A 23,429-nucleotide genomic window follows, 5' to 3' on the forward strand; every position below is an offset into this window, starting at 1 on the left:
ACTTCAATCTATGCATTTCCACTAGTGAGGTCGCCTCTAGAGAGGCCTCAATGACAATTCAAAACATGAAGAAGTGTACAAATGCATTTCCTTTCATAAATTACTTTAATTCAGTAAGGGAACTGATAGAGGGGAGCAACAGAGGACCATCAAATGGGGCACTATGGATGAATCCAAGACTCAAGCAGCACTCATCCTTCCAAATAATTAAGAGCGGATAATCTTTACTCATGACAACTCCTAGCTTAGAAAATCTGTGCTAAGTACAAACAAAAACATTTCTTTAATAAGGTTTAGAAGGCAGTATACTAATGAGGGGTAAAACAAAGCAGAAATTGCATTGGTAATTCTAATAATATTTTATTAAATATAAAAGCAGAAAGTTAAAAAAGTCCAAATGTTTCAGTTTGTCAAAGCTTTCTTCATTCATTAAAAGCAACAATTTGCTACGTCTTACTTACTTCTCCAATGGAATCCTGAGAATCTTGGTTGTATACTTGAGTCTCTACCTCTCCATCAGTACTTTCTTCTGCCATAACTTCTTCCTGATTCATGATACGCAAGTGTGTTAACCCTGAGTTTACTAGATTAAGAATCATATGTTCAGCTAGTTCTCAATAAAACAATGCTCAGATCTATAATTTTATAAAGCTGTACATCAGAAATGTTTATTTACATTTATATATAAAATATAACCAATCCAGTTCCTCTTTAGTACATACAAAATAAGGTTTATGAACATTAATTATGTGCTAATGAAATTAATTTAGTAGTCTCAATGTTTGTTAGTAAAACAATTCATTACCGTTCATCCTCCACAAAAGAAAATAAAGGAATACATTTTAGTTAATCTGAGAAAAAGATGGCAGGTGACAGTTTAAAATGGCCACAAGACTGTAAACTTCCTTCTTCTCTGAATTAAAAAAAAAACCTAACTAAAATGGAATTCAATTTATGTTTTATAACTGTGTTTTTTTTTAACTGAAATGGGAACTAACTCAATTAAAGATATACAAAGGACATAAAACATTGTTGGCAACAGCAACAATACCTGGGCTGTCAGTGGAAACTCTGTAGTAAGTTCAACAAGATAGTTTTCTGGATTTTGGCCTCCATAGATCCATTCGCCTAACAACGTTTTAACTAAAAGATTATCTTAGCTCTACGGGTAGAAGTAAAAATAAACAGAAAGACTTTTAGACACCTCAGTTCCAACAGGCGTAACACTTTTCAATTTCTTTGGAAGAGGCATTTCCACTGTATCATCAGAGACCTGGTCCGACGCTTCTATGGTGCTATCCTCTTCCTCTTCACGCGTACGTTTTGGCAGAGAAGAACTTGGGGTAGCTGAAACTTGGAAATTACAGAATTTAAATTCTGAATTAGAGCATGATGATAAACTCAATTTAGACAAAGTTAATGTTTAAAACATTTCGGTCATTTAACTAAAGAAAGATATAGTAAACATCTATTTAGATAAATCAACATAATTTGTTTCTGCTAATCTATGTGTAAACAAAAAGCAACCTATGCTCTGAATCAATGGGCTTATACTATCAGCCTAACCTTTGGTTAATAAAGCCAATCAACTTTTACAGTAATACATCGGATTCACTGTGACTATACTGATATATAATTGCCATTCACAAAGGTTACACAGGGCCTTCTAGAGTTTATAAAACCCAGGACTTCTTGAATAAAAGAATTTACTTGTATGTTTAGATTTGAAAATTCTTGTATGGTCTTCTCTGAGATGTCTTTTAGTTCTCAGGACCTGTGTTAAGTTATATATAATATGTTAAGGGTTTTACTACCTTTGAAATCAGTCAAAAAATAACTGGAGGGGAAGAAAGATCTTAATGACAAAAAAGAGTGACCCAAAACAGAAGTCAGTAGCAAACATGAAATAAAATGTTAGGAATATATTAATCCATTCTAATATTTCGTAAAAAACAAGTATGGACAAAGAATACTTGAAACTACAAATGCACAGGTCTACTCTAACTTCATTTCAAAGTTAATCTTACCAGTGCCAAATACTGCTGTGGAAGTGGAAGGCCGCTCAACTGGCGAACTCTGAACCACTTCTACTATGTTTGGGGATAGCTCTTGATTTGCAGGCTCAATCTGAGGATGACTCTGTTGAGTGGGTTGCACAAAAGCCGTAGCCTGTGTTTGTTGCTGAACAGTTAAAATGGGTTGAGGGATAGAAGGTTGGACGTTAGGACTGGTAGAACGAACAGATCCACTTGTGCTTCCAAACACTGGAACATGTTCCACAGGCCCTTCTGATTGCATAGCTGAAAAATAATTATAATATTTAATATATTAAGTCTTCAGTTCTTAGCAAAGCTGGAATTATCCTTCCCTATTCTTTGTTATAGGTGACATTCTGCAGTTATTTGTGTACATATCTCTTGCCACTCACTAGACAAAAACACTGAAGGTAAAGGTAATATATTATGCATTTTTGTATCATCTATGTGTTATGATAGCATGCAGTAAACTGTTGGCTGAATTAAATAAATATCTGAAACTACTTGTGCATATATTATTCTATTTAAATTATGACCAAATAAAATAAGTGAATTAAGAAGCTCAAAGTCAAATTATAAGTTTTTATTAAGCATCACTTTGTTTTTAATTGATATAAAGTGACCATTAAGTTTAATTGGTAATGTATCTGATAATCATTTTATTGAATATAGCTGAAATAAAACATTCCGTACTTTCAGAGCATATACACATATTATATACTTCTAAACACGAATAATTTACTGAATTCTAACATTTGTTAAGAGAATAATCTAAGGAAATTGCATTTAGTAAAGTTCTACTGAACATCTGTCTTGGGGTTGGGTAAAGAGATTAAACAATGAAAAATAAGATACTTGCTCTCAAGGAACTCAATCTAGTGAAATAAAAAGGCATGTATTTAGCTGAATAAAATGCATTTGTAATTGTTACAATGAGTAAGAAAGTGCCATGGGAACAAAGTGGAGAAAGCAATGAAAAGGTCAGTTTCATTGCAAAAGTGATGCTCGGGTTGAACCAGTTATTTAGTATGTTTTTCCAAAATGGATGCCATATGATCTTTCTCAGCCATTAGAAGTGAAAATTTTGGTCCTGAAAATACAAGTCATATACTTATTGGGGTGTATCTCCCCCTTCTTTAGCTTGAAAACAAAGGAGAAACGGAGGAAATTTGCTGCATTAACAAGTATCTTGCATTAACTTGAAAATATTAACTGCTCACTTTTACTATGATGTCTGATTTTAGCTTTGATGAAAGCTTCATTTATTCTTAAAGTTACTGTCATCTTCTCATAATAAATCTAAATAAGCAGCTAGTTCAATCAGATGTGTATTGTTTGACGTACCTTCTTGTGATTCCACTTGTGTAGTGGGCATCACCGTAGCTGTTGGGGTAGTAGTAGGATTTGTAACTGTTGCAGGTGTAACCATTGGGCGGATACTAGCCCTGGGTGTTGACTTATTCCCAGCCATAGCTGCAGCGGTCACTTTACTTGGAGTAGACACAACAGGAGTTGGCTTGATATTGGCTGTTGGTGGGTCTGATGTGCTGGCACTTATAGAAGGGAAGATGCGAGAATAACGATTAACAAAAAACTACTACAAATATTCCTTATAAAGTATATACTCTCTATCAAAAGCAAAGCACCTATGTTTCTGAAGTGAGTGTTCAGCAAGTAAGACTTTAATATGCACTTTGACCTTATTAATTCTGTTTTTCCAAACACTGCTTTGGGTAGACTTTTGGCAGATAAAAAATAAAGACAGTGAGTACAGTTTCATATTTTTTGCTAATTATTTCAAAACTCTCATTGAAGAAGTTTTGAATTTAAGCATTAAAAACTATGCAGGAAATGCTCTGAAGTGTTGTATTCTGATAATGTAGAATATATTCAACTGTTGATCATTAAACCTAAGCAAGCCTCAACGCAGCCTCTTATATTTGTATCATATACCACCAAGGAAAATCAGTAGCCTATCTCAGAAGTCAATCACAAACTAAAAGATGAAAGACATTTTCTTTGTCACAAAGCTCTACCTGATAGGACTGAAAGTATGCTGAAAACAAGAGTTCTAGAAAAAAATCTTGGCAACTACACGACGCAGTTTTGCACAAATAAATAGCTCTTTAGTACATATTTTTTTATAATCAAATATAGATTTGTTTTCTCCCCAAAGATTACTAGATCTTTCCTGAACTTTAAATGAAAAAGAGATGGTAGACTGTAAAGGAACAAAAACTCACATTCCTCTTTCACCAGAAGCTGGAGTTGTTTTCAATGTGATCTGTCTCTGCTGTTCTGGGACCTACAAAAAGAAAACTATGGATTATTGTGCCAACCCCGGAAGAGTCGAATAAACAGTGTCATCAAAATATTTTACTTTTGTTACTTCTCTCTGTATACATCGTTTAGCCAAAATTCACTCTGACAAAAGCACCTAAATCATCAGACACCTTTCAAGTAAAATGTACAAAGAAAAAATGATTTATCACTTAAACAGAATTAACTAATCACCTTGTTAGTAGGTTCTTGAGGCTCATCTCTCTGCTCAAGGTGTCTCTCTTGATGCTCCCTTAGTTCTCTTTCCAAGCGACTAATTCGACCTTCATATTGGGACTTAAGAGCAGTCATACGAACATCTAATTCATCTTTCTGTTGATCTAAGGCTCCATTCCTTTGTTTAAGCTCCTCATTTTCTTTAGTTAGCTGATCTTTTACACCTAAAGAAGTAACCATGTGATTCTATTAATATTATAAACAAACATTGGAACTAAAAAACATTTACGTACTTCATAGGTACTGAAAGGTCACTATCAGATTCTATTCCTGAACTGTAACATCTACAGTAATTGACACGCGATACATCTCAATAAGCAAAGTTCTAAATATGTCCATATTTAATTTACTACTCCAATATAAAACACACTTACTCAACATAAAAATATGTAACACTAAGATCTCAAAAAGATAAAGAATCCACCATAAACCGTAGTCAACAGCTCTTCTATATTAACTTAAACATTTGAATATACTGCTAAATATAAGGATATATTATGAATTGCCAAATTTTCATTTCACATAATCTATAGCATATATTCAAAAATAATCAAGTAACTTTTTTTATGAAATAAGTTGCTGGGACACTATCTTAAGATCATTAAAAATATTGTTCCTAACAAAACCCAACTAATTTGGCATTTTATTTACCTACTAAGCAGACTGGCAAGCAAGATGTAAGGCCTTGAGCATTGCAGCACTGGGCTTCTCATAAATCTGACATGATATTCTCCCTGAAGTGCTAGAGGGGCCCTCAGTGAAGCGAGGCACAGAAAAATCACTGAGCAGGTAAGATCCAATGCCATCTAAGTTTATAGACGGCCTCTAGACCGAACACTGTGGACCCAAAGGATCTCCATCAGAAGGTAATAACAGTCACACACTAAAGCAGAAGGATAGCAGTATTCCCTTTCCAGTTAACAATTAAGAAAGACTTCTTAAATAAAGCAAGGACACACTCATCACTTGAAAATTCAGATTGCTCTCATTTTGTGTTAGACACAAATAAACCTACTATTTAAACCACACACACACAGAATCACTTTATAGTATTTACTTTCTTTCTTTCCCACTTAATTTTAAGCCTGCATCAAATAAACAACTTTCACCACCAAGTTCAAACCTTAAAGTATACAGAAAGTTACCAGCTAAATGTGCAATTTTTGATTTTGCTGCTACAATAGCCTTTCTTGTTTTTTCTTCCTTTTCAGTTATCTGCTGTCGGAGCTGCTCCTCCTGCGTGGTTCTATCTTGAAGATCCTGACGAAGTCGTGAAAGTTCGGATTGAAGCTGCACAGTCTGTTCCTGGAGATTTCTTGCTTCTGTCTCTTTTTCAGATAACGTCTTTTAAAGGAAAACAAAGTATTCCCCATGTAATTCAATCAAATCAATAAAAACCGTACGCCCTACAGATTTAAAAGGTAAAACATTAACTTGCTTATTTACATGAAATGGAAATATAAACATAAAATGGTGGTCAAACCAAGTAAGTGGACACTTGAAGATGGTTAGATACTATTTACATACGTCAGTCATTCAAAGTAAAAAGGATATAAAATATACACATTTCCATATAAGAGAAAATGTCAGTGTTTAACACACATATTTTTTTAAATTCTTTTTTATGACTGAATAATATTTCACCATATTTCTTTAGGTATTCAACAAGGAAAGAATTAGGGACATACACCTTTCCCTCTTCTCACACCCATACCTTTTGTAAATTCTCTACTTGATTCTCGAGTGATTTTGACTTTGTTTCAGCTTGGTTAAGGGTTTCTTTGAGCTCCTGCATTTCTTGGACTGAGACATGCTGTTCCTGATGGTCGCCAGAAGACTGAGCTGAGGTCTCCATTGCCTAAGATGACAAATAGGAATAATATACTTCCATATGCATATTCACTAATTCCACTTCTGCAAGTTTATCTGAGGAAACAATCACAACTAGTCAAAGAAATTTGTCTTTAAGAGTATTCATAAATGAATTTTCCATGGAACAACTTTAATGTCCAAAAGCAAGTTATTAAATAGGTTAGGGTGTTCCATACAACTGAATATTAACCAGCTAATTGAAACGACGATGTGTTGGTTGACACAGAATTGTTTAGAAAAACAAATTACTCATAAGTAAAGAAGAGCATACTAGAGTGGTTAACACTGAGAAGAATTTCGGATTTTTTTCTTTACATATTTTCTAATCTAATGTGCTAAATAGGTTAAGTCAGTCAATATTCAAGTTCTTTACCTTTGGGAATCAAAAACAAAATTCAGATTCAAAATATAACAAGGATTTTAAAATTCTTTTTGATAAGTGGTTAACATAGACTACTTATTTAAAACTATAACACAACCTGATTGATTATAAAGAACTATCATTTTTTTGATATACACTTTAATCAGCAGTGAGTTACAGGACCACAGTTTTGAAAAGGGACAATATTCAAAACTGAAAAACTGAACTAAAATATCTATCATTTACCAAAATTTCTTTATGAATTCACAGTACATTTTGGGACACATTAAAAAGCTAATCTTAAACCAAACAAAGATATCATATATAAGCTGAGACTCAAGTTTAGAATCTAAAAACCAAGAATCAAAATTATACAGAAATAAGATGTTTATAAGTCATCCTAATGTATATACACAAAACTGTGTGTAAATGTGTAGACCAAAATTGCGTAGTTCAAAAAATTATATATACGTGAAAAGAAAATGGCTTCAAAATACCTTATCCTGCTGTGCTTTAAGTTCTTCATATTGAGTCTTGTACCTACGTCCAATTTTCTTGACTTGAGTAATAGTTTTGACTTTTTCTTGGATGTCAATTATTTTGGCATCTAAGTCCTTCTGGATGCTTTCTTTTTCAGTTCTTACTTTATTTAAATCTTCCTTTAGACTCTGGATTAAGTTCTGGTTGTTAGTCAAAGATGCATTTGATCTAAACAAAAATAATGGGGCAAAGGAGAAAAACCATATATGAGACTTTTTTTGAATTTTAAAATCCTTTAATTTACATTTTTATTGTGTTGCTTCAGTACATTTAAAAATCCTACAAAAACCACACACACTCTTCAAAAGATAATTCCTTAAGAATCTGTGATCCTTTAGAAAGATCTTATTTGCTTATCACAGAGGCATACATGCCCATTTTAGAGATGAGAAAAATTGAACTACAAGTGGTCAAGTATCATGACCAATTTCACTAATTGAGTCTTGAGGCACAGATTTTAATCCACACCTGCCTGACAACAAACTCTAGACTCTTCCCACTCTATTGGGTGTTGAGTGAAAATGTTAGGCTTTGTAGGCCACATACAGTCTTTCACATGTTCTTCTTCCTTTTTATAATGCTTTACAAATGTAACAATCATTCTTAGTTTACAGGCTGTACAAAAACAGGCCTGTGGGTTACAGTTTGCCAACTCTGTACTTTACCACGTCCTGAACCTGAAATAGGGGGACCTGAATTAAGAGTACGGGTTTGACAACTACTAACTTTGTAACTCTAGGTATTTTTCTGAATCTTACCTTCCCTATCTTTAAAATTAAGTAATGTTACCTCTCCTACTTAAATGCCAGAACACCGTTACGAAAAAGTAAGAGAATATAACTGACAAAAATTTGTAAGCTGTCAAACCTTACATAAATAGGGGCTGTGACATGGACAAATGACACTAAAGCTCAAAAAAGGTAAACCAGAAACATTAATTTTAATACTAAATTTATCTTTAAAAGTGCAACACTTCCCTATAAGCTCATTTAAAAAAAATTTTAACTTCAAACTTCCAAAATAGATTCATGATTATATGCTAACCAAAAGAAAAATAAAGGAAAAACCTACCTGCAGAAGTTATTTTGATTGCTTAGAAAATAAATATGTTGACCTTTAGACTCATACCAACTATGTAGTTTTTAAAAAAGTACTAAAATATAGAGAAATAATTCATATTTAAGGTGTAAAACTAAATTACTGCTTGCTTGGCTCCATAAAGTAATAAAGGGAAAGCCACATGTATGGGCTCCAGGATTTTCCATTCTTTCTAAAATCAGGAAGCACTTAGTGAGTCATAAAAGGAGCAGAAATAAACTTCTTTAAGATTTCATGTATTGTATACAATTTAAGGCTTCTTCCATATACCTTGCAATTTCAGCTTTAAGTCTCCCAATTTCTTCAGTCAACTGTTGAATACGTTTAGTATGAACTTCCTTTTCAGAAAGGAGCTTCCGATATTCTTCTGTATCTGGATCTTTCTGTTGACTTACTAGATGCTAGAAAAACAAAAACATATAATATGGTTTTATGAAACTTAATATGCTATAATAAAATAGCAAAATATCTAATTATGTTTACATGAGGTGTCTTGATAATTATCAAGCATCAAACTACATGATAAGATCAAATCTTTTATTTCTTTGTTTAGCTAAAAAGTCTAGCCAAAATGGAAGTAGTAAATACAGTAAAAGTCATTAACTATTCATTATATTTTTATAGTTGCAAACAAACATTTCAGAACAGTTACAATGAAGCCAAATAAAGGGATCCAAAGAATATAGAAGCTTTTAATAATTAAATACCTAATTTCATTGAAGTGACATTTACAAGGAAAAAAATGTTCAGATAATAATGGTTACCGTACCAGAGCATTTTCTAGGTGCCAGGTGCTGGGTGAACTGTTTTACATTTACTATTTAATTTTTCTAACATAAAGAGCAGTATTATGTCTTCATTTTACAAATGAGGAAAACTGGCTCAGAAAGATTAAGAAACTCACAAATCAACTAGTTCATGGCAAGGCAGATTTCCAACCTTTTGTGTGAATACAGAGCTGGAATTTCTAACCATAGTACGCTATATTGTTTTGTCCCACCAAAAAGGTTAGAGTGAACAAGTTGTCTTAAAGCGTTTCAATAAAGTATATAAATCCATTTTTTTATGTACAAAAGTATTTTAAAGATAAAGTGAAAGACTAAATTTGGAATTAAAGGAAATAAATTAGCTGTTGTTAAAAAATACTAAAAATGTAACCAAAATTTCAAAAATTGAGCTGTAAGTTTAATGTCTGTTACATACGTACATGTAACATATCAGACTTTCACTGATAAACACAATAATTTTCGCTAGTTCTTCAAATATTTTTATCCCTTTAAATTTTATTCTACTTAAAATCAACATGTTTCTCTGTTTTGGAATGGGTTTAATTGCACTTACCTGGTTACGTGCTTTCCAGCGTTTGACATCTTCTTCTAGTAACTTCTTCTCTGCTTGTAACATACCGCTTTTTTCACTCAGCTCAGCATTGGCTTCTTGTAAGGGTAAAATATCTAACTCCAGTTTCCTCACCTAAAAATAGTGCCAGTATTTTTTTTAACACCTGATGTAAAAATTCATTTATAATATTATTAAAAATAACATGCCTCTACTCTTGATGACTAAGTTACAAACCTTTGCTTGCATCTGCTGTAGATCCTGTTCTAGCCTCTCCTTTTCTTCTCTTAGCATCTTATTGGTCTCCATAACTACGTTCATTGTTTCAGTTTTCTTCATCAGTTCTTCATGCTGGGCCATTGTTTTTGCAGTTACCTAAAGATTTTAAAGACGTGTATACACAAGCATCTAACAATAGGTGAAGACTTATTTTTTCCTACCAGTCCTAATCTTCCCTATAAAAAGTCAAAGGATTTAAATGTCAGCTTTTTTTAGGGGGTGTGGGGGTGGCGATGAGGAAGATTGGCCGAGTCAACATCTGTGCCAATCTTTCTCTATTTTGCATGTGGGACACCGCCACAGCATGGCTTGATGAGTGGTATGTACATTCATGCCAGGGATCCAAACTGGTGAACCACGGGGCTGCCTAGGCGGAGCGCACAAACTTAACCACTATACCACCAGGCTGGCCCCTAAATGTCAACTTTTAAAACTGAAATTTTTGAAAGTTTTACGTGTTTATTTTTCTGTGATGCATGCTAATTACAAAGAGTTTAAACAAATCAAAGAAATTAGAAAGATGAAAGTAAAAAGATACTACAAATCCCACCAACAGATATTCATTATTAACTTGAGGTAAAAACATCAATCCACATTTCTATTTTTCTGTATCTTTTTCCTTGCTGAACTGAATTTATTAACAGTTCTAAAACGATGTTATTTTGGTCCTTTTACTCCCTTCTTCAGAAATTCTTTTTCATTTATTTCAGTTGTTTCATCACTTCGGTTTTGAGCAATTTTACTGAATATTTGTTCTATTATGAAAAACATTTTTTCTTTTCTCACTGGGTGTAATTATCTATCTTTTGCACGTTACGTTATTCCCTCATCATTTTTAAAGCAATTGCTCATTGCTGCCACGCTACACTGTTCATGCTTGGGTAGACATTCTACCATTTTTGATATAATGTGTGTTACTTCTTGACTGTCTTTGTATGCAAGACTTGGTTTTTCTCCTCTGAACTTGTCTTTGGGCTGGGCATTTTCTAGTATTGTTTGCCTTTCTATTGTCCAAAGGAACAGCAAAGGAAGCCGAAGAGACTGAGAGAATACACAATCTCTGTTAGAAACCCTGATTCTGCCCTTTTTTCCTTCACGTGTTAACTCTACTAAACTGGAGGGTCTGTTTATTTCCTTGATGAGATATATTTGAATTTGGATTGTTTTCTCAACAAGATGTAATTCTGGAACTTTTCCGTCTGAAAATATAACCCAGAAATCTAATTATTCACTTTCTGCTATTTCAATGGTTTTTCTCTAGCAGTTATTCTAACTACCTATTCGTTAAAAGAAGATAAATAATTCAAGGTCTTAATTTCCTTCCTTCCAGATGTGGGGTTATTTTACTATATCTCCTCAGAATGAGTTCCTGAAATATTAAGCTTTTGGGTGGTAGTGTGGGTTAAGGAGCCACACTTGTGCTTCGACCACCTATTCTCGCATCTTCTTTTCCTTACTTTGAATGACAGTTTTGACTATTTTTTGCTCCCTTGCTGAGGAAGAAGTATTTTGTAGCAGTTTCAATCTACCATTTTATCCTGGAATGGCTATCCAAATGGATATATGATAACTATAATAATAAGATAAGTGAAATGTATGAAACACTCACTATTCACCAAACATGATTTTAAATGCTTCATGTGCACTAACTCACTTAATCTAACTCTTTATTATCATTATCATCCTCCCAGTATTACAGATGAGGAAATTTAAGAGCAGGGAAGTTAAACACCACACCCAAGGCATACTCTAATGGTATGAAGCTAAAATTTGAAACCAGGCAGCCTGGTTACCACTAGTCTCTCACCACTATACTGTATCAGTGTTTACTAATATTTAACGAATTTATGAATTTAGGAAGAATTCTTATTTCAAGTTAAATTTTAGGTTATTAAAACTGAAATGAGCTCTTCTCAGGATTTAACACCTTTCTTAAAGCTTAGGATACATACCTGGACTTTCTCCCTTTCCACATTTAGACTATCCTGCAGTTCCTGCAGCTCTCTTTCTAAAAGTTCAACCCTTTGTCGATAACGCAGACTCTCAACCTGAGCCACCTCAAACCTAGTTTCAGCAATTTCTTTTTCTCGTCGTATAAATCTAGAATATATAAGATTTTATTTGAATAAAAAAACGCCAACAACATAACATTTCAAAACTTGGATAATTTTTAAGATGACAAAACCATTAACTTAGTAACTATTTTACTTAAAAATTTTTTTTTTTAAAGATCGGCATGTGAGCTAACAACTGTTGCCAATCTTTTTTTTCTGCTTTTTCTCCCCAAATCCCCCAAGTACATAGCTGTATATCTTAGTTGTGGGTCTCTTAACTATTTTTACATAATGTTTTCATCAGTAAATAATGGGCGATATAGTTTTACTATAGACAGTGGCTTTAGAAATGTGTATCCTTAAAACGATCTGAAAGGCATTTAGTTTTTCAAAGAAGCCACTGAAGTTCTATCAGATTCAGCTTAAAGTCATTTATTTAAATTGGCATATGTCCAAATGTCAAAAGCGACCACTAATTCGGTGGTAGTGGGTTTTTTGGCCACTCAGAGATGAAATGAGCTTTATATTTAAATAGCATATAATTCCTACTTCTCTAATTTATTTACAGTTTCATTTCACAGTTGGTGTTATGTCAAAGAAATAAAGCATTAACAACATGTTGGAATTACCTGAGAATTTCTAAAATTTGTTCTTGGGATTTTCCTTCTTCACTGAGAGAGATATTCAAGGGACCTTGCACACCCTCCTTCATAGAGGCAACGACTTTGTCACTTAATTTTTCAATCTGATCATGAAGTAATCTGTTTTGTTTTTCTAGATCTTCACAGCGAGACACACACTTGGAAACTTCATCCTGTAAGCCAAGAGTCTATCGTAATAGCAGTTTTTCTAATGTACATTAAAAAAAAAAGGAAAACCCAAACCAAACCTTTCAGCTCTCCAGAACATTCTATCATGACATACAATAATACCTTTAACATTCTCTCTCTTTCCTCCCAAGATGCTTTACACTCTAACAACTGTGATTCTGCTTTCTGGGTTGTTTCTTCTAAATGCTGACGGACTGATGCCATTTTGGAAACCTGTTCCTTGGCGGCTTGTAGAGCTTCAACATCAGCAGCATGTAGCATCAATTCTCTCTCATACTTATTCTGAGCTTCCACAGCTATTTTAGCCTGTAAGAAATTATTTCCCCAGTGACCCAAAAGATTAAAAATCCATAAAGGTAGCCAGCACTTTTTGAAAAGATGCAGGTTGCAATACTTAAAATAACAAAAGTGAAGACAATCTAAACGCACCAAAATAGGAGAATAATTAAAAGTTATGTTATAGCTATTTAATGAAATACTAAAGAACTGTTCAAAATAAAACTTATGAAGACTTTGTAGCAATTTAGAAGACTTGGTAAAATAAATGCTAAATATAACTCAATTATGCAAAATACATGCATATACACACTTAAAGTGAACAAAGGGAAACGAAAATAATTTATTTGAATATTAAATTATGGATACATTCTTTGATTTTAATTTCCAATGTTATGCTGTATGGCAATAAACCAAAAAAATTCATTTTTGTCTAATTTACCTTTGAAGCATTTTTCTCTGTATTCCATTTTAAAAGCAATCTTGGTACATATGTTACGTATAACAAAGAATAGTAACCAAATGGTTATTAATATACTACCCAATTTAAAAATTGAGAACATTACCAATATTCTTACATGTACTCCTTTCCCACTCTACTTCAATAAGCCCTATTCTCCTGAATTGTGTTTTACCATTGTTCATAAAAAATTTTGAAAAGCTTTATCATATATGCATATGTGCGTCTGTGTAGATATACTTAAATAATGTGGTTTCGTATTTTTAAAACTTTATAAAAGGTGACATATAGAAATCTATGTAAGCTTAGTAACGCATTAAAAATGTTTTCAAGAGGTCCTTGTTTTGCTGAGGAAGGTATCTCTGACTATCTTGTCTATAATACATTCTTACAACCAGAACTAGTGAAGGACTGCAATAGTAAAAGAATGTTTGCAAATGAAAGCAAGTACACATTTAATCCCTACTCCTATTTTTATCTTTCTTCCCACTTGTCAAGATTGCTTTGTTAAGGGATACCGCACTATCTACTTTCAGCCTTCATCAATACTTTCAACTGATCTGAATCCAAGTTCCGCAAGAGTGGAAATACCCTTGCATTTCTGTAAGGTTCACCAATCCCCCAAAACACATTAACACACCCTGGGAACTGTTCTCTAGGACCAAAGCTCATTTCTCAGTAACTGGTTCTAAGAGCAACACTTACCTGTTCCTGACAGTCACGTCTGGCTTGCTGCTCGTTACTCAAAGCTGTGCTTGCTCTCTGAAGAGCTTCCTGTACTTCACTCTGAACATTAGTAAGTGTTTTCTTTAACTCAAATAACTAAATCAGAAGAACAAGATAAAAAGGAGTGAACTGCAAACTTACTTTAAAAATACTGAAGATAAATTTTAAAACTCCAATTAGGTCAAAGAGTACATTTAACATAATTATAACCTGATTAAATCTGTGTAAATTTTGCAGGTCTATATTTACTCGCTACTAATATTTGCGAAAGTCAATTCTCAGGCAGAAGCTTCTAAAAAGTAGCACTGATACCTATTACCATAAAGCAGTATAAAATATAAAAATGAAACATGTACAGATGTACACAGCAAAGTAAAGCAAAACTAAAATTGTTGAGTATATGTTCAATCAGTATCTGTTTAGATGAACAGAACTGTAACTAGTGAGCTAGTTAAACAATTTAAATCCTCACACAAAGAAAAAAGACTGATATATAGTAACCTACTTTACCTGTTGTTCCATGCTCTCTATGGCTTTTCTCTTATCATCCTGAAGTTCCTGTTTTTCCTTCTCTACTTCCATCAACTTCTTTTCCAACTGTGTCTGAAACTCAGCTGACTCTTTTAAACGAACTTCAATATTCTTACGTACTTCTTCTGTCACCTTCACCATCACCCAAACAGGATAAAAAAATTATACACATTTAAAATTACACAACTACTTTCTCTAAATCTAAACTAAGTTTGAAAAGTACTAAAATTAATGTTTGCCTTGTATTTTAAAAAAAAAAAACATCAAATGCTGAGTAAAGAGTTCAAAAACACCCTTTGAGGGGCTTGCCCAGTGGCCAAGTGGTTAAGTTCTTGAGCTCCACTTTGGCGGCCCAGGGTTTCACTGGTTCAGATCCTGGGCGCAGACATGACACCACTCGTCAAGCTATGCTGAGGCGGCACCACACATGCCACAACTAGAAGGACCCACAACTAAAAATATACAACTATGTACCAGGGGGCTTTGGGAGAAAAAGGAAAATTAAAATCTTTAAAAAAAAACCAAAAAAAACCCCAACACCCTTTGAAACTACAAGCATAATTTACCTCTCAATTTGGCTACTGGCCATTTTTCTCTTTTGAAGTGAAATTTCCAATTCTCATTTCTTCCTCATTCCTCATATCCACTTACCAAATCTGTCCATTCTACCACTGAGTGGTTCCCCCCAACACACATATTTGGATTTCCATGATGCCAACCACAAAAGGATCTTTTAAAACTGTGGCTGTGGACTACTGCTATACCCTCCAAAACAAATTTATATCCCCCAATATACTGCATTAATCTTTTTAATTAAAACAAATATTGGCTATGACATATCGTGAAACAAAAAAAATCAACGGTTTTTAATAATCTTACAAAATATAATTTGACACTCAAAACCTTTCACATTTGGTTCTCTACTACATTTGTAATCATATTCCTCACTATTTTACTTCACAAATTCAGCACACTAGCCAAAGTGTTCTCATCTGAAGTCTTTCTATCTTGGCTGTGAACTCCTACTACATGGAATAATCATCCTTCTATCTTTGACTGTCCAAATGATACTTTTTTTTTTTAAGATTGGTACCTGAGCTAACATCTGTTGCCAATCTTCTTTTTTCTTCTTCTTCTCCCCAAAGCCCCCTGGTACATAGTTGTATATTCTAGTTGTGAGTGCCTCTGGTTGTGCTATGTGGGACACCAACTCAGCGTGGCCTGATGAGCAGTGCCATATCCGCACCCAGGATCCGAACCGGCGAAACCTTGGGCCGCTGACGCGGAGTGCATGAACTTAACTGCTCGGCCACAGGGCCGGCCCCCCATGATACTTTCTTTCAAGACTGTGCACAAATGTGATCTCTTGTGAAGTCATGCATACTCAGGAGACAAATAACCTCACCTACCTTCCACTTATATTAATATTGGATCTGTACCTTTCCTATAGCAATTATACTCTCTCTTGTTTCGTGAATTTTGTGTGTTTTCTTTGCTTTGCTTTATCTGGCTTAGTCTCAAGCACTTTTAAGAGTAAGCATGATGTCAGTCCAACTCCTACTTACCATATAGTAGTGACTTAAATGTAGCAGGCTGCTAATTAAAAAAGTTAATAAGCACATTCAAATTGAATTCAAAATTGTATATACCTGTTTTTCCTTGTTGAGGGATTCTTCTAAACTAGTAACCATTGCTCGATACTGTTCCACATTACTAGTACTTGTTTTGAGTCTCTCCTTTAAATCATTCACCTGCTCTTCTGTCTGCCTTAGCTGACTCAGAAGATCATCCACATCTTCTTTGCTGTTAGGCTGACCTAAAAGATTTAACAGCTTTCTTAAAATTAACATTTTAAAATAATATTACAGATGATTGTTACCACAGAGTTTGTGAAATCAGGGTTAAGGTTCAAATGTAGAAGTACTTAACTATCTACAAAGTACATTACAATCCATGCAGAACACCAAAATAAAAACATGTACTTTGTCAGGATGTTATTCCTTAAAAAAAAAAATCAAATATTTGAAATCTATTGCAAATATTAAAAAAAGATATTTAAAAGAGAATATAAAATAGTTCCACTAAACTGAGGTAGCTACTTGAAGAAATGATTGGATTCTTCATTTATTAAAAACACATCTTTTACCTGAAACTACTGACATCAGATTTTCACAAATTAAGGTGTATGGGGTAACTATTCAGGTTCAAAACTGATTCGACTTAAGCTAAAGAAGCCTGACTTATGGCCTGTCAAGCATACATTGTACATCTGCTTTAACCATTTAAGTAAAGAATGCACTCTCTTAAGATAAGAATGCATACTTCCCCTCCTATACCCTATTAGTAACACTCTATTGGTAATGCCTGCATTAATCTCTTTCCTGACATCACAATCATGTTGACCTGCTAATCTTCATCTGGATACTTCTTTCAAACTTTGAGGAATACGTACCCTGGGCATGTTTAATGTATGTTCTTTGTTCTAAAACAGTGTAAGACTGCTGAAAACCATGCTTCTCCGGAATGCTTTCTTTCCGGAATAGGCCTTCTGGGATTAAAATCCTCACCTTGGCTCAAGTAAAATTCATCTTTCTTATGCATAGAATGGTTATTGGTTATTTTGCGTCAACACTATCAAAGAGCAAAACTTAGGAATACTGCTCTAAAAGAGACCAAACAAATCAATTATTTCTATAAGTGAGCCTTATCGTTACAGATTTAACAAGTAACTTCACCTTAAAAGGGAGAGTTAATAGTTCAAATATAAACCCTCCTCAAACGAAACATTTTTAAAGTACCAATAAATGGTTTCAACAATTGGAAGACTAAGAACATACCTTGGTCAGGTGCCATGCGGAACTATTTTGAATCTTCTAACTCTGCAAGTTTATTAATTTAAGCCTAAAACTGGTCTTTTCTATACGAAGAGTAAAAGTGTTTTTTTGGTTTGCTAGTATCCACAAAGAACAGGCTATTTATTTACAGGATATGTTATAAACCTACAGAAGTACTTTATTATCAGTCTACTTATTGACTTACCTTTACCAGATCTCTGTGAGGACTGAGAAGCAAGCTGTACTTCCATATTACTGAGGTGCTGTTTCAATGTAGCAATTTCCTTTTGAGCATTTTTTAACAGTTCTTTTGTGTTAAGATGAAGATTTGTCTCAGTGTCCAGTTGTCTCTTTGTATCTAACAGTTGAACCTATTTAAAAAAAATACATTAACCCTACAAACACTATCTTTTAGGTTCTTAAGCTAGAGGTTCAAGTTATTTTTCTAGAGAACTTTAAAGCTCTGGCCAAGACAGAGTAACAGAAAGCAGATTTACCTTCCCGTCTGAAACAAGAGACAAAACCCAGACAAAACATATGAAACAACTGTGACACCTGAGATAGAAAACCAAGAAGGCGAGCCCTACAATTTCCCTGGTTTACTGACCTAAGACTGTCCAGGCTATGGGACAGGGAAAGGGAAATGAGACAGAGGCCAGCAGACTCCCTGAATTGAGAACACAGAACTGAGAGTACAAGACTAAATTAGCTTGAATTCATTAGGCAGACTATCAGAGAGAAGAGAGCTCCACAGACAGAGGATTCTGGAGATTTGCAGAAGATCCCTTTTGAGTATTCAGAAAAACAATGACCAGTGCATGCATGTGAAATTACTCTAGACAGAGCAAAGAATCATCTGAAGACACTGGAGTGAAGTGTCTGGTGCTCACCAAAAGGCAAGAGTAAGCCTGTTTCCAGCAGCCAGACTGAAAAAACTCCTAATTCATTGGACACTGGGACTAGTAATCAGGAAAGGTCTTGCCTCAGTAGTGGGGAATAATTACTTCTAGATGAGCACTGCTTTGGGCCTGCCTAATAAGTCAAAAAAAGCAATACTCAAGTGAATCAAACCATTTTCAGTTAAATTTACTGCATCCCAGAATAAAGCTCAAGACTTATAGGAATACAAAAATATCCAGTACCCAACAGGATACAACTCAATGTATGGCACCCAATCAAAAATTACTAGGTATATATAAAGAGGGGAGAAAAACCTAAATTTGTAAGAAGTCTTTTCAAACCCATTGTTGACCAGGAGACGGCAGTGTGTCCACAGGCCAGCTTAAGTTTTGAACATAAATAATCCACAGAAATCCAGAACACTGATAAACTCACATCTAGATTTCTAGTAAGTGTGTGCCTCTGTTCCACCTCATTTTCCAACTTCTTCTTTAGATGAGATATTTCATTTTCCAGTTTTTCAATCTGGTTACTTAGCCTTTGTTTGGTTTCTGTTTCAGATCGCTCTAATATCCCCTAAGGTAAAGAAAAGATTTTGCGTCATTTTAAGAAAAAAAGTCAAAAAAGCAATACAAAGAAAATTAAAAGCTACAGGGGATTACAACTCATTTCTACATGAAGAAGTTAAGATTGAGTACCAAGAAAGCATTTTGACATTTTTCATATTAAGACATCTATTTAATAGGGGGGGAACCATATTACAATAGTCATTCAGATTTCCTGCAGTTTTAAAAGAAAAAATAAAAACCCAAAATTTAATCTTGTAAACAAGTAAACTGCACAGGACCCTGTAAATACAGATCTGAGGATCAAAACTGCCAATTGCATGGTTTCAATCAGTTCTTTTTCAGTGTTTTATTTAGAATACTGACATATCTTAATAAACCTCAAAATTCAATGATCATCATAATCCATAACAAAAGGGACAGATAAATTTTCTAATTAAGAAAACTGAGCAGATACAATTAAAACTATTTAACTTTAAAAATTTTTTTCTACATGTGCTTTTTCATTTGGTACCTGAATTGTTTGCAGATTAGTTAGCAGCAAATTTTGCCCTCTTTGTTCAGCTAACAAAGATTCTCTCTGTTGAGAAAGACGGACTTCTGACAATTTAAGCATTTCCTTTTCCTTTTTCAAATTATCCGCTCTTACCTTGAGGCAAATAACAAGTAAAAGAAAAAATGCTGAAAAACAATGTGTCAAATGTCATAATACAATTATAAAATTAAACTGACCTTCATTACTACGTATTTCTTAATGCTAGTTAGAGACTATCTCTTCATTATATAAGGAAGAGTTTCATGTGTTGAAATATGAAGGAAAATCTACTGAGAACACCAACAGATCAAAGGAAACAATCTTGCAATTATTACAAATACTTACGATTTCTCTGCCCTAACAAATCAGACTTTAAAAACAAGCAACAAAAAGATCTAAAATGTCAGAGTAAAAGAAACAAAATTGCAAAATTATACTATACTCATACCTGTATACTATTAAGTTATGTAAATTAAAATCCAAGCATGGTTTCTAGGTATCTATTTGAGAGTGCTGACTCATCTATTTAAACTTTTTTCTTCTTGAAGAGTACACTCTGAGTCTCAGGAGATCTGGGAGGGTGTTTGAAAATCAGTATCCTCAAAGTATTCATATTTACAAAATGAGTCATAAACTATCAATAAAACTTACTCTACCAGTTTAAAAAAGTGCTGCTCTCCATTCCCCACAAAGAAGTGGGAGCAAAATAAAAGGAAATACAGCCAAGATAATTAGAAAACCTAGGGTTAAGTCCCAACCAACCCATCTCTTGTGACCGCCCCAAAATTACTCAGGCACATTACTCAGCTTTTGAGTCTTTTTCTCAATAGTTAAAATGGGGGACAACTGCGCCTAGTTCACAAGTAATGATCACAAACCTGAGATAAAACTTTATAAAAAAGCAAAACACTATAACTGCTCAAATATCTGTCATACCAATCAGTGAAATCAAAGTAATAACTAAAAAACAAATGTCAAATGCAACTGATAATGCAAGTCAGATGAGGGAAATTGATCTCACTTCTGCAACAGCTAGCTTTTCACTTGCTCCTCTCAAATCTTGTGTCATCGTATTTATGATCTGCTCCTGCTTTTGAGTTGTTGCAGTGAGTTTCTGGTTTCTCTCATGTAGGGATGTTATTTCTCGACGATATCCTTCAACATTATCTTGTAACATTTCATAACTTACATGAAAGAAAAACAATTTGATAAGCAACTGAAATACTATATAGCTTAGTTCCTTAAAGAATTTCATAACAGCTTAATTATTAGTTACATGATTAACAACATCAAAAAGGTGGCTTATGAAATAACGTAAAACCTCCATTCTTTGCTCTAAATTCCAAATTTAGCAGTTAAATTAAAATTCTAAATAAACTTAGTATTTCACGTTGAATTAACTTCTTAATCTTATTCATTTCCAAGAATTTTAGTCATATTCAAAATAATGCCAATACACGTTGATATACCAGACGCGCACCACAATCCAGTAGTATGCAATTTAAGATATTTATGTATGGTTAGTGACGGATTTTTGTCAATCTTTTTTTCCTCTATAATTCTTCACCTTATTTTCTCTTACGTGCCTGAAAGTTTAGAAAATGGCTGGCTAGGGTTATCAACATAGGGAAAAAAGGGGTACTTCTACCTACAGTACCAAATTGTTGGAACATAAAGAGGTAACTTCTGCCGTATCCTTACAAAAACATAGTTTTATCATGTTGTGTTCACGGAAATAAATTGTCATAACTTGATAAACTAACAAGTATTCAACAGATTTAATAACAACTATGGAATAAAATTTACTATTACTCCTTTGTAAGTGACAAGAAAGTGAAGTTTCTCAAAATGAACTATCTAGTGCCCACTTCTTTTCACGCTGGAATAGAAAAAATTGAATGAAATTTGCTCACATTCTTCTCATCCTCTGGCACATTTATAAAATAGTTAAATCCTACAGAAACAGTAGGTCCTTCAACCTCAGGAAGGAAAGCAACATTCCTCACATGAATTTCAACTTATTACGTAACTACCTGGACCCTTTAGCAATGCCCAAGGGGATCAGTAACCAGTATTAAAAAATGAACCATCATAACTTAGCATCCTGGATTATGGTCCACAAAAAAGTAACACTATAGCAAATTAACCCTTGAATTTGATTCATTTGAATACTAAAGTATATCATTTAGACAAACATTAATTTTGGAACAAAAGGAAATTTACCGTTTAGAAGCAAAATCTAGCTGGGTAGAAATTTTGGTGTTTTGTGATCGCAAATCTGTAACTTGCTCCTGAAATTTCTCAAGCTGCTCATTTTGTATTTTTTCATTATCCGCCTTTTCTTTTTTGTAGTTCTCAAAAATTTCCTGCAACTAAATATTGGAGAAATATTAGAAAATGACTCTCTTGTGTTCTTGAATAACCTAACCCAAGACAAAGGTGTAAAGGTGTGATCTTTACCTGTTTAAGGGCAGCCTTGGCTTCTATAGCCTCTGCTGACTCGATTACAGGTACCGGGGCAGGAGTAGAAACAGTCTGTGATGTACTTGAACGTTTTGGAGTTGACACAAGAGAAATATCATCTAAACTGGAAGCTTCAGAAACATAAAAACAACGATATAACATTTCTTTGCAAATACATCATAACCAAAATCAAGAAGCTGATGGATGGACTTAAATGAAATCATAAGAGTGTAGAAACTATTAAACAAGAATCTATTAACCTATTAAGATTATTTTTGGTTTCTGATTAGAGACATTTGCAGAGTAAACGTTAAAACAGAACATAACCAAAATAAATATCATAATTCATTGATTTTAAGATGCACACTTTTCAACAATGATCAGCATTTCTTCTTTTTTTAATAACCCCTAAAATAACGGTGTGTTTTAGAATTGATAATACGTATGATCAATCATACATGGTATTCAAATTTTAAGTTACCATCATTAGAGTGGATACTGCTTATGTTGCAAAATCCATTCCCTAATAAACATCTCAGAAGCATTTCCCAAAAATACTTGCAAACTTCTAAAATAAGATATAAAAATATACCTTGTAAAGGAATGTTAACTCCTGTTATTTGTGACAATAAAATACGGTACATATCACGCTGACGAACTATGGAATCAACAAGCTGCATCTGATGTTGTCGTGACTCACGGAGTTGCTCCAATTCAGTGAGGGCATTCTCAAGTTTGAGCTGAAGCTCAGTGATTCTGCAGGAAAAGAAACCAGTCTACTTCACAGGACTGAGAAGGAAAGGCAGTTATAACTTCTACTGTACATTGACTATTTTACTGTCTATCATTAAGCATAATATTTTCGTTTCTCTTGTCCTTTCTTTCTTCTGCTATTTTAAGAACCACTTCTAAAACCCCCACCACACAGAAGTCAGGTATTAACCAACGCCATCTGAAAATTCATCTGCAAAAATTAAACCAACTCCACTCAGTTCAAACTCCAGTCTTCTTGCTTTCACAGCCATTCCTCCTCCTCTAGCATCAAACACATTTTTTAAAAAAAGTCTTTACTCTGCTTGAGTAATTCCTACATATCTTTTCCACGAAGCCTGGTCTGTTTCCTAAAATCTAGGCTAAGTCCTCCACGTCCATGCTCCCACACACAGTAGGCTTT

At 33.9% G+C, this 23,429-nt stretch overlaps 1 protein-coding gene across 1 annotated transcript in view; it reads right to left on the reverse strand.

The window, feature by feature from the left end:
• Positions 1-23,429, reverse strand: part of TPR (translocated promoter region, nuclear basket protein) — a 55,376-nt gene that overhangs the window by 16,189 nt on the left and 15,758 nt on the right. The window contains exons 16-40 of the mRNA XM_046682941.1: positions 22,848-23,011; positions 22,253-22,386; positions 22,016-22,164; positions 20,814-20,976; positions 19,772-19,906; positions 19,127-19,267; positions 17,997-18,162; positions 16,607-16,773; positions 14,937-15,089; positions 14,406-14,522; positions 13,067-13,270; positions 12,764-12,948; positions 12,033-12,180; positions 10,039-10,176; positions 9,805-9,936; positions 8,734-8,864; positions 7,323-7,533; positions 6,307-6,450; positions 5,738-5,936; positions 4,551-4,756; positions 4,280-4,341; positions 3,381-3,589; positions 2,028-2,300; positions 1,205-1,353; positions 462-545 (exon numbers count right to left, since the gene is read on the reverse strand). Of these exons, the coding sequence (XP_046538897.1) occupies positions 462-545; positions 1,205-1,353; positions 2,028-2,300; positions 3,381-3,589; positions 4,280-4,341; positions 4,551-4,756; positions 5,738-5,936; positions 6,307-6,450; positions 7,323-7,533; positions 8,734-8,864; positions 9,805-9,936; positions 10,039-10,176; positions 12,033-12,180; positions 12,764-12,948; positions 13,067-13,270; positions 14,406-14,522; positions 14,937-15,089; positions 16,607-16,773; positions 17,997-18,162; positions 19,127-19,267; positions 19,772-19,906; positions 20,814-20,976; positions 22,016-22,164; positions 22,253-22,386; positions 22,848-23,011 (3,964 nt within the window). The remainder of the gene's footprint in view (positions 1-461; positions 546-1,204; positions 1,354-2,027; positions 2,301-3,380; positions 3,590-4,279; positions 4,342-4,550; positions 4,757-5,737; positions 5,937-6,306; positions 6,451-7,322; positions 7,534-8,733; positions 8,865-9,804; positions 9,937-10,038; positions 10,177-12,032; positions 12,181-12,763; positions 12,949-13,066; positions 13,271-14,405; positions 14,523-14,936; positions 15,090-16,606; positions 16,774-17,996; positions 18,163-19,126; positions 19,268-19,771; positions 19,907-20,813; positions 20,977-22,015; positions 22,165-22,252; positions 22,387-22,847; positions 23,012-23,429) is intronic.

This window comes from Equus quagga, chromosome 13 (assembly GCF_021613505.1).
Source record: "Equus quagga isolate Etosha38 chromosome 13, UCLA_HA_Equagga_1.0, whole genome shotgun sequence".
Classification (NCBI taxonomy): Eukaryota; Metazoa; Chordata; class Mammalia; order Perissodactyla; family Equidae; genus Equus; species Equus quagga.